Source organism: Dermacentor andersoni, chromosome 11, assembly GCF_023375885.2.
Source record: "Dermacentor andersoni chromosome 11, qqDerAnde1_hic_scaffold, whole genome shotgun sequence".
NCBI lineage: Eukaryota > Metazoa > Arthropoda > Arachnida > Ixodida > Ixodidae > Dermacentor > Dermacentor andersoni.
In genome coordinates, this window is record NC_092824.1 from 96,072,507 (window position 1) to 96,083,442 (window position 10,936).

The 10,936-nt window shown below is 46.4% G+C and overlaps 1 protein-coding gene across 1 annotated transcript in view; it reads right to left on the minus strand.

Moving 5' to 3' along the window:
* Positions 1-3,721, minus strand: part of LOC140214050 (uncharacterized) — a 9,088-nt gene extending 5,367 nt beyond the window's left edge. The window contains exon 1 of the mRNA XM_072285300.1: positions 2,959-3,721. Coding sequence (XP_072141401.1) covers positions 2,959-3,152 — 194 coding nt within the window. The 5' untranslated portion in view covers positions 3,153-3,721. The remainder of the gene's footprint in view (positions 1-2,958) is intronic.
* Between the last annotated feature and the right edge of the window lie 7,215 nt (positions 3,722-10,936).

Here is a 10,936-nt window from a genome sequence, read left to right on the forward strand (position 1 = left end):
ATGCAAGCTTATTTGACAGGGCATCTCAATGAACAGCAAACATTTCCATATGCGATCCTCAGCCGAGTGTGCGTAAGTTTATATGAATACCATTGAAAGGAGCCTTCATAGCTCGAGGCTAACTTGGTTCCGCATATTCAAATACATGTACATACATGTATAATACATGTATAACGCAGAAATGTGTTTATGAGACAACTGGTGGATCGATTTGAATGACCTTTGTTGCGTTTTAAGGAAAGTGGTTGTGTTTACTGTTGCATGCAGAATTTTAAGACTCGATTTTTTTTAATTCCCAAAAATTGGCACGGTTCAGAAATTTCAAGCACAAGGTTTACAAATCCGTAACTCGGCACCAAAAGCAGATGTCGCGGTTCTGTAAAGTGAATATGCTAAAAAACCTAAAGCGAACAAATTTGATGCATAAATTTACAGTTTCAGCAAAATTGGTAATCTTTACGGGGGCTTTGTAAGTCCGTACACAAATAAATTAGTGCAATTCCGGGCGGTGTATAACATACACCAATGTTTCCGGTTTAGACGTCTCATTCGGTTCAGTTCACAGAATTTTGATATCTTTGCTTACTAATCAAGAATTCAAAGCTTCATACTTGACATATTCGATGTCGCATTTTCGACACATTGTAAGAACAAGTCTTTCGCCAGACTGAATTCATTCTCGTTAGCGCAGCCCAGGAGTCACGTATAGCACTGCTCAGTAATGCGCGCTCTGGTAATACATCCGGGAGGTCAACCATGCCAGCTGGTTCCTCGCGGCGAACCAGCAGCGGATGGAGATGTTCACTACAAATTGATTAATTAATTATTTGACTTATTTGTGGGATTAAGAGGAAGCTTTAGCATGGGTACTCCCATCTAAATACATGCAAAAAGAGAATTCGTTTTTCTCGGCAACCACTGCACCAAATTTGACGACGTTTGTGGCATTTAAAAGAAAAACTTAAAATCTAGCGACTGTTGGTTTCGAATTTTTGAGTTAGGTTGTCAATGTATTTATTGAAAATTGGCAAAAATAACTTTTCGAAGAACGAATCTATCAAGTTTACAACTCTGTAACTCAACAACAAGAAATGATAATACAATTCTGTGAACTGCATCTAATAGTACATCTAAAGCGGACAAGATTGGTATGTTACACATGAATATAAAAAGTTTAGTAATATGGAAATACAGCTTTTGCAGAACCCTCGTAACCAACGTAACAAATTCACGTAAGCTGTGAAATGACTAATCAAATTTGTCCGCTTTGAATGATCTAATGGATACCGTTTACAGAACCGCGATGCCTGTTCTTGATGCAGAGCTGTAAATTTGTAAACTTCGTGCTTCTATATATTTTTCAAACGGTCGAATATTTGAATATCTTTCTAACGAAATTCAAGTCCCAAATCGAAATTCCCCTTCCAACAGTAACTAGAATTTAATTTTCTCTCTCAAATGCAACAAATTTAATTAAAATCGGTCCAGGGGTTATCCCAGAAAAACATTTTTGCGTTTTACATGTATTTGAATAGGCCGCGTCGGAGTTGGGCCCGAGCTAAAGCTTCCTCTTGACGTCACACAGCAGCAGTGGCTCTGTGATACGCCAGAGCATGGGGCTCTGTTTTTCAGCCCACAAAGGCCGACGTTGAATTTGATGCCTTTAGTTTCAGGTTCAATATATGCGTTGTATATTTAGCCGAATTTCTCGCGCTGGATGTAGATGTTTTCCTGTGAATAATTCAGAGAACCAATCGGTAAATAACTATTTAGCCGTACTAACAGCTTCACTCAATTCCCTCTTGTTTTTCTAACGGACATACCCAATGGGCAGGAATAAGTGCGAACAAGTTGTTTTTAACGCGACAGCGTTAATGAGCTCGTCTTGCATAAAGGCCGGCGTCTACCGTCGTTCCGGGAATAATCACTTCGGACCGCGCATACCCAACCATTTTTACACAACCATACAGGCCGTCCGTGTAGCGCAAGGAAGTTGCTGAACTAATTGAATTTCTCAAAGTAAACTGCGTCAGAAAAATCGTAAACTATGACTTACACACATCCTACGTACATGACAGCGTCGGACTGTTATTCGAATATACAGGAAAACATAATTCTGTTACGCGGAAACTCAAATACAAACCCCTTTTAACGCGATAGCGTTCCCCGGCTGCCGTTTCACTTGTGCCCTAGCAGGAGCTGCGCGGCCCCATCTGTTCCTTGCGCACAAACAGAAAAATCCCGAGGAATAACTTTGTAAAGAATGAAAGACAAGGTAGGAGCAACTTTTGTGGTAGAGAAGTGGTTCCGTATGCGTGGTTCTGAATTCGGTTCGAAATTCTTTTTGCCGAAGCGACATAGAACGTCGACGGGGTACGAGGACGCACTACGCCGGCGTCGGATTTTCTGCAACGCGGGCTGCTTAACGCTGTCGCGTTAAAAGAACCGCAAAGCTCGCCTTCGTGCATAGCTATGAATGCTATCGCGTTCGTGTGATAAAGGCGAAGCCTAAGCGCCCTCCAACTTTTAATTTCCTTGCAACATATGAAATGTTGTTTCGGCTGTGCGGGGCTAAATCTTACCTTTCTTTGGCCTGGCACGAAACGCGAACCTAAATCTAAGTATACCCGAGCGTATTTACGATCCACACCCCATCGGCCGCGACCACCAGTCGAACCCACAGCATCGTGTTGAGCGTTAGAACGGCGCAGCGACTGAGTCACCCGGCGGCTTTTCTCGATTGCCATGAGTCCATGGATGGATGGATGGATCGATGTTATGAGCGTCCCCTTTGAAACGGGGCGGTGGGTTGCGCCACCAAGCTCTTGCTATTGTACTCCCTAATGTCCTAATCAAACCGGGCAGTATGCGCCACCTAGATACACGACGTCGCGCGGGCGCATTGAAAAGATCCCCGATAGCCGACGGAGCTGGGCGTCCGTCGAAAGCCGCACTCACCCCGCAGGCGCGTGGAACGACGACCCTCGAGAAATCGAACGGACCGGGCGCCGTTCGGTTGGCAGCTCTCGACGCCGCCTCCGAGAAATGCCGGTCGTCGCGGCAGTTCGCCAGTCCACGTCGCGGACGGGTTGGACCTCGGAACGGACAGGCGACGACGCGCGAAGAGAACGGCGACGTGTGTTGCGAGACATTTTTCTTTTTTTTTTTTTTTTTCGCAGGCCGATGCCGTGGGCAGCGTGCTACGTTCCGCTTGCACACGGTTCTCGTGCAGTCTCGAGGCACTCGTGAAGTCACGAGGCACGCGTGCTCGAGCCACCGAAGCTATCGATGACGATGATCCTAGACAATGGCGCATACTCCCAAATTTTGTTTCTTGTTTTCTTCTTTTTTTTTCTTCTTGTAGACCGTACTGTGCCGACCGATTCGTGACCTATTCCCCGTACAAGGCAAGGCTCTTGAGTGAACATTTATCGAAATTTTGGAACAGTTGCAAGTCACAATTGAGAAAAAGGAGAAAGCATTTCCACCCGCAACATAACCTGAAATCCTATTAAGCCGAAATAAATAAAGCCCCGTCGTCACAGCAAATCCGAACCATCTGTGTAGAGAGCAATTTCTGCGGAAGTCCTTGCCGTTGTGACGCCATGACGTTGGTTATAGGACGCCAGTTTTTACGGCAGGTAACAAAGGGCAGCGTCTCACTTGCTCGCGTGATTGTGTTTCACTTTTGTGTCGGTTTTGAGTGACAGCTGCTGAAAGAATTTTAATTCAGTAATTCAACGCGCCATTGAATGCTATCGGCACGTGCGCTGAGCCGCTAGTCTTCTAAACGAACGACTCTGCCTTTGAATTTCGTGTTGAATTTCTTCGCTGCGTTAGTGCGAACAACCATAAATTTATGTTATTACTGTAACACCTCTCCGACCACTGGATGTCTGTGGATGGGCGCGATATCGGGAGTAGATTGACGTAGGCTATGAAATTTTCCTTCTATTCATTCCACATGTTATTATTTTGGTCACTCGGTCTAATTTTCATCCCAATTTTATCTTTCTCTACATGTTCGTCACACTTCTATAGTTATCATTATATGTATATTTCCTACGACCACTCCGTTGGACGGGACAACGGGGGACGGGACACTTGTCCCGTCCCCCGTTGTGGTTACGCGCCATGTTTAGGGATCACCATAGTCATCGTGGTCGTCGTTAACGTCATCATCATTATCGCCACCCCGTCTCTGCCGTGCAATTATCTGAGGTGCAAGCAGCAAACAAGCCAGCGCCGGCGTCTGAGAAAACGAGAATGTGAGTGTTACTTCTGCGTGCACCCACCCGTATAATATTCCTCGCATTCGTAGATTCGTACGCGATCGCCCACTGAGGACACAACGCCTCATTCGTATTCAAGCTCTCTTGGCAGCTTATCTATGGAATGTTTGTGTGCAGGTCAATCATGCGCGTAGTTCACTGGATCACTTCGTGTCGTCTTGGTAGGGCTTTAAGTCAGTTGACGAGCAATCAGTTGAAGCCGAGGCCGTACCCAGTCAAGAGAGCGGTCGATCTGTCCCGCTGAACTGGCCTGTGCAGTTCATTTTTTCTTAAGCGTTTGGCGAATGAAAGTTACGTGCTGGAATCCGTAACCAATAACTTCACAGTAGCTTGTGTTTTTCTAATCCCTGTACGGCTTATATCATTCTCATTCGAAGTATGTGCTTTGGAGGGCTGCAATTATGTACTCTCAGGTCCTACAGTTGAGTACTCTTTTGATACCGGGCCGATCGGTGTTATTCTATTCATTAGAAACTGCAGAGGTTTTTTTTTTTTTTTTGGCACGGTTTTTACGCTCCAGCCAAGTCTCACGCGGTCACGTGGCTGGAAACATAGAGCTTCTTATAACAATTACTAGAGCAAACCCTGGCGCTGCAATCGTTCGGCCAACACGGAAATGATGGCTGTAGTATACGGAGTTGTGTTACCTTCGTGCTTGTGAGTTCAGACGCTCTTGTGGCTTCGTTTACTACGCTTTACTTGCCGTCGTGGTCCTATATACGAGAGATTCTATACCTTTCAAAGCACAGAAAGACTCCGCGAACTCGCATATAATCGCTACCGATCGCAGCGGCCCCCGCCCTGTCGAGGTGGCCACACCGAAACGCGTCAAGCGTCCTCGACCCGCTGCTTGACCCCCGCGTGGAATTCGTAAGGCCTTTCTGTGGACGCTTGTCGGTGAATGAGTCCGTGGCGTAATGGTTTCAGTATCGGGCTTTCGGTGCTGGAGGTAAGTCACGAAGCCGTTTGAAGCCAGAAGGACGAAGCTTAGGGCAAATCCGTGTTCTATACCCATCATTTCCCTTTCTGGCTGAGCCGGGGCCCATTGCAGCTCCCCTAGACAATGGCGTCATAGTTCCCTCTAGTGGTTGTTGTACGAAACTCAATGGCCCCAGAGATTCGCATTGATTTTGCTATCTTAACCAGCGCGTCTGCCAGAGAAGCGAGTGAAGCGCACAGTCAGCTTGGATGCAAAACACACGGTAGTCAAGCAGACGCACCCTGACGTTCCTTTCAATCTGTAACGGAGCGGGCACAGAAGTGCTTCCAACCAAATAAAAAAATGTAAACATCTGATGTCGTTGCTGAAAATACCCTGTATTAACCTACGCGGGCTTCGCCAATACCCTATGTTTCACCCTGCGCACAAATATCATGTTCAAATGGCTAAAAATGCGTTATTTACGTAAGAAGAATGTGAACAATATATAAAGGGGCGCTAATTTAATCTACCGAAACTCTAAATCAATCGAATCGAGTAATTTTCTCCTAATAGGTGTCAGGTATACCTATGCCACACTTATGTTTGCCAAGAACTGTTTTACAGCTAAAACTGAAACTCGAACAAATTTTTGCAGTGTCGCGTAAGATATTGCTTCGAGGATTACAATGCAAGAATAAAAACGAATGTATTTTCAGTACGGCGACGAAGAACAGAGCTCAAAGGTAATTTATTGCCACTTCCTTCCTAAAACTGTGCTCTACCGCACAGCTATCACGAACAGGAACGCGCACCGAGAGCGAAAACATCTGTTTAAGTTCTATTAAAATACTAGCAAGTGTCTCTGTTAAGTGCATTTCCTTTCGATGCACTTCAATATGCCAATCTTCGACGCTCATACTTAAACACATGGAGGAAGTAAAGAAAATAGGAGGGAGCATTACATCATGCGGCTAGCCTTGACAATCTAACGCTCCGTGAAGCCACAGTCGTGGCCCAACACATGACCTCTCGCGTCGAGATCACGGAGCAAGAATATGACAGTCGTTTTTATTCGGTGTGCGTTTGTTCGGCTGCCCTGCCATGTCTCTGCATACCGAGCGGGAACAGTAAAGCAAACCGCACACTTTGACGTGCGATCACGTGTTGGGCCGACAGGTTTGACTTCAATCGCGTTGCGGCAGCCACTTCGCTGTGCATCCACTTTCGCAGGGTGGAATGGGGGCGAATTTTTTTTTTTTTTATCTTTTCTAGTTCTGCCAGAAAGACGTGGTTGATTTTTTTTTCTGGTGATACTTTTTTGTGTCCTGTAAAGTAAGGATTAGGGTGAGTTCGCCACTTTTGTTTATTTATTTCCGGGGTCTAACAGTAAGGAAGCATAACCTTTGTCAAGTGTGGATAGCACTCGCAGCTCCGTTCTGGCCAGTTGCAGGTGCGATCATTGACCGCGTGAAAAAACGAGCCAAAGATCGGAAATCTTTTCACGATCTCGAGGACAGCTGTCTTACCGCGAACTCGGAGTTCTTGTGCTTAAATTTGCTTGCCCGCTTCAGTGCATGTGTCTGCACATCGCTGGCAATCTTTGCTCAAGTAGAGATTTTCCAACAGCACCAAACTTGTCGGTCCACGGAATCAATTGCACTAATGTCCACTGCGCTTCCTTCCAACGCCTGAATGAAGTCTTCAGTGAAAAACTACTTGCCGAGGAGCGGCAACAGGGCATGAATCAACATTTTTCAAGCCTCCAAGAAGAGTTCAGACGCTGTTTTTATGCTGCTGATGTAAATGAGAATGCACTGCTCGAGCTTGCCCGCAATTAATCATTTCCGATTCACTGTGGACGATTTCTCTGATGACATACAAGAGGAATTCATGGAACTTAACAGCACTGTAACCAAAGAGCAGTTCTAAGAACAACAGCTCAGCAACTCCAATTCTTGGATCAGCGTAATTTGCACTTTCCCGAAGAACGGAAAATTGGCCCTGAAAGTTCTTTCTTTCTTATCAACTTACCTCAGTTAAAGTGGTTTCTAGAGTCTCCTAGTAAACAAATCAAAAGCTAGAAACAGGTTAGATGCTGAGGCTGGTATGCGATGTGTCTTGGACCACAACAACAAATGTGTTCGTTTGCTTATATCCAGGAAGGAAATATTTCATTCTCATTAAAATACATGATTAAATCAATCGTTCTTTAACAATATTTACAAGCATTTTTGCAGCTCTCTCTGCTATGGTTAATATGTCTCTAAAATAAATTAAAATGTCAATGCGTCATTGAATATCTCGTTACAGAAAAAAGTCAATTTTCACAACGTTTATAAATGTGTGCAGTCGTGGTAAGTATGGCATTACTAAAAGAAGGTCACTTACTGGAAAAGCTAGAAAACCGCTGTACTAGATGGTCGATTGCTGAAAATGCTAAAAAGTAACCTACAGTAGGATGGTTACCCTGCGCTTGGCAAGGCCGTTATGAAAATACTTTTTTTAACCCGCCGTGGTTGCTCAGTGGCTATGGTGTTGGGCTGCTGAGCACAAGGTCGCGGGATCGAATCCCGGCCACGGCGGCCGCATTTCGATGGGGGCGAAATGCGAAAACACCAGTGTGCTTAGATTTAGGTGCACGTTAAAGAACCCCAGGTGGTCAAAATTTCCGGAGTCCTCCACTGCGGCGCGCCTCATAATCAGAAAGTGGTTCTGGCACGTAAAACCCCATAATTTAATTTTTTTTAAATACTTTTCATTTGGTCGAAATATTCCAAGCAATAAAAATGCTGAAAATACACTAGTTTGTTGGTGGACATCATTCTGCATCATTCGCATGCGCACAATCGCTCACGCTAAGTGGCCGTGTGCGATAGGATACATTAGTTTTTCTTTCGCGCAGCGGAGTGTAAACGTTTTCTCGAAGAAACGCCTCTTGTTTCTAGCCGTGTCGAATGCGTTACTGTGTTTTGTTATTTCCCACTCTAGCTGGCCAATAATATGGCGACGACTTTGACCACGTGGGCTCTTTTTTTTTTTTTTATCGTGCGCCTGTGCTCTTGCATTTTAACGTGTTTTTGCATTTCGTCCCCATCGTAATGCGGCCTGGGTTTGAATCCCAGAGTTGGCGCCAAAACAGTGTGGCACCGTAGCCACTAAACCACCGCGGCGCGTATGCTAAAGGCTGTAGCAATAATTTCTAAAGGTTAGCCGGGTTGTATACACACGTTAAAAAAAAAGCGACAACGGGCGATTCTCCTTCTGAAAGATACGCGTAATGCTATGGTAACGCTGCGCAACCGTGCCGATCGAATCAGGATGCCTCCCGGAGACCAGCAGCCCCTGGGCGACCCGCCGCCCGGTTTCCGGTACCGCGTGGTCGAGATACCGCTGGACCAGGTGTTCTCGGACTCGACGACGTCGACCATGATGTCGCCGTATTTCTCCGAAAGCGGCGGGATGAGCGGCATCTCCAGCGGCGACAGCGACATCGCGTACGACGAGTCCGACGCGTTGCTGGAAGACATAATCCGGCAGCACCTTTACGAGTCGCAGCAGACGGAATCGCAATTTGGGGAGCAACCCCTGCAGCAGCAGCCGTTGCCACCGGCCGAGGCAGGTGAGCCGCTGAACAGAGAATGCAGTTTTTTTTTATTGCGAAGCAATACTACTTTAGGTCGCACTTCAGCCCGTTCCGTGGCGAGGCGGTGGTAGGCACCATTGACCTTTAGCGTGACCTCGCTGCGTGACGTCATACCACGTGACCTAGAGTGACGTCACACCAGCTGTGTAAAAATGGGGCCCCATCTCACGCCGTTGCGAGGCGAGGCGGTAGCCACCAACGGCGGCCTAACTCCCGCTCCTCTCACCAGGGGTGCTACGGTCGGTGTGACGTCACACCAGCTGTGTAAAAACGGGGCCCCATCTCACGCCGTCGCGAGGCGAGGCGGTAGCCACCAACGGCGGCCTAACTCCCGCTCCTCTCACCAGGGGCGCTACGGACACTATTGCTTCGCAATTACTAGGCTTAACCTAGCTAAGCCACGGCCGCTTTTTTTTACTTGTATACAGTAGGTGTCAAAAAGTTTCCGTACCCGCGTGATGTGAAGAAGAAAGCCCGCGAAACATGGCAAAAAGAAAGTGGACACTTTTCGCGTGCTTTTGCCAGCTTCTTTCAGGTTTGGAAGAAAACGTTGATATACTTTTTATTAAACTCGCATAGTTTTAAATTTTGGCGCAACTTACGCGAGACCCCCTGTGTCCTATCTATCATGCGCTAAGACCTAAGGATATGCGAATGCCACGTAGCTGGGCAGAATCGAGGAAACGTTGTTTGCGGTCGCTCGAAGATACCCAGATTATTATTTTTTTTTTTTGCATTCAGCCTAATTACATAACGAGTCTTAAACGTTTTGTCAGTTTCTGAAATATAATCAGATTAAAAGTGTCAATGAGAAAATTGGAGAGCAACATGAAAAACTCGCCGATACAGCTTTCTGTTGCTCAATACGTCCTACGCAGAAGTATTTTTCCGAGCGTGAAAGAAGCACGCGAATACACGCAAAGTACCTCGAGTGGCCACTCGCGCCGCAATTTTGCGTGTATTCGCGGGCTTCTTTCACGCTCGGAAAAACACTTCTGCGTAGGACGTATTGAGCAACAGAAAGCTGTATCGGCGAGTTTTTCATGTTGCTCTCCAATTTTCTCATTGCCACTTTTAATCTAATTATATTTTTGATGCCGAATGTACATGCATTATCGTATGGAAAACTGTCTGCTTCAAAACTGTGTCGCTGTACTCTGTTACATACACAGCAAGCAATGCAACAAGTAGTACCAGACTTCTTTCATTCCTCGCATTCGGCCCGAAAAAAGAAGATAGTGGGTCGCTTATGAGAGAAAGGCATTGCTTTGCGTCAACTAGAACAAAAGAAACCGAGGTTCCCGAATTTCGCTGTTCAGTACCATGCGAAGGCGACAGATGACGAAGCCAAAGAAAGCACAGGGGGAAATATTTGTATCTTTGATTGAAGTGTAGTAACCATCAGCTAAAGGCAAATGAAAGGGGACGAAAAAGAACTTGCTGCCTGTGGGACCTGAACCCACAACCTCTCCGCATTACGGGCGCATTCCACTACCAACTGTGCTGCAGCAACGGCTGTTCCCATGTTCGCATTCTTTGGTATTTATGTATTGACACGTGTACTTGTTTGTCTTTATCGGGCGACGCGTTTCACCGCCTAACAAATGTTATCGCACAGCGCAGGACTCGCTGTAACATTTGTCGGAAGATCCCACCGCTGGCATACAGTTGTAGGAGTTGTACGATCTTGCCGCTGCCACCATTTGTATGCGTTGAAGGTCGTAGAGAGGAACTTGGGAGGAACTAGGCAAACAGGGTTTATTTACAGTATTTACAGTTTAAACAAGAGATACATTCGACAGTCTATGCGTGGCTCCCAAATGGAGCACGAGCATGCAGCACACAGCTCACGAGTACATTGGCGAGCACAGAGCACGCTGACGAGCACGACAACGAGCACCCTCTAGCAGCGACAAACAGCTGCTTATAAGCACTCCGTGTTCCCTAGATCCCTAGGTGAGAAAACCGTTCGAGTCATCGTAGAAAGTCCTCGTGTCCGGCGCGCCTTTCAGGGAAGGGAGGAGGGGCTTTACACACACACATTCCGCACAGGATTCACTGCCCCCTCCGAGGTGAGGC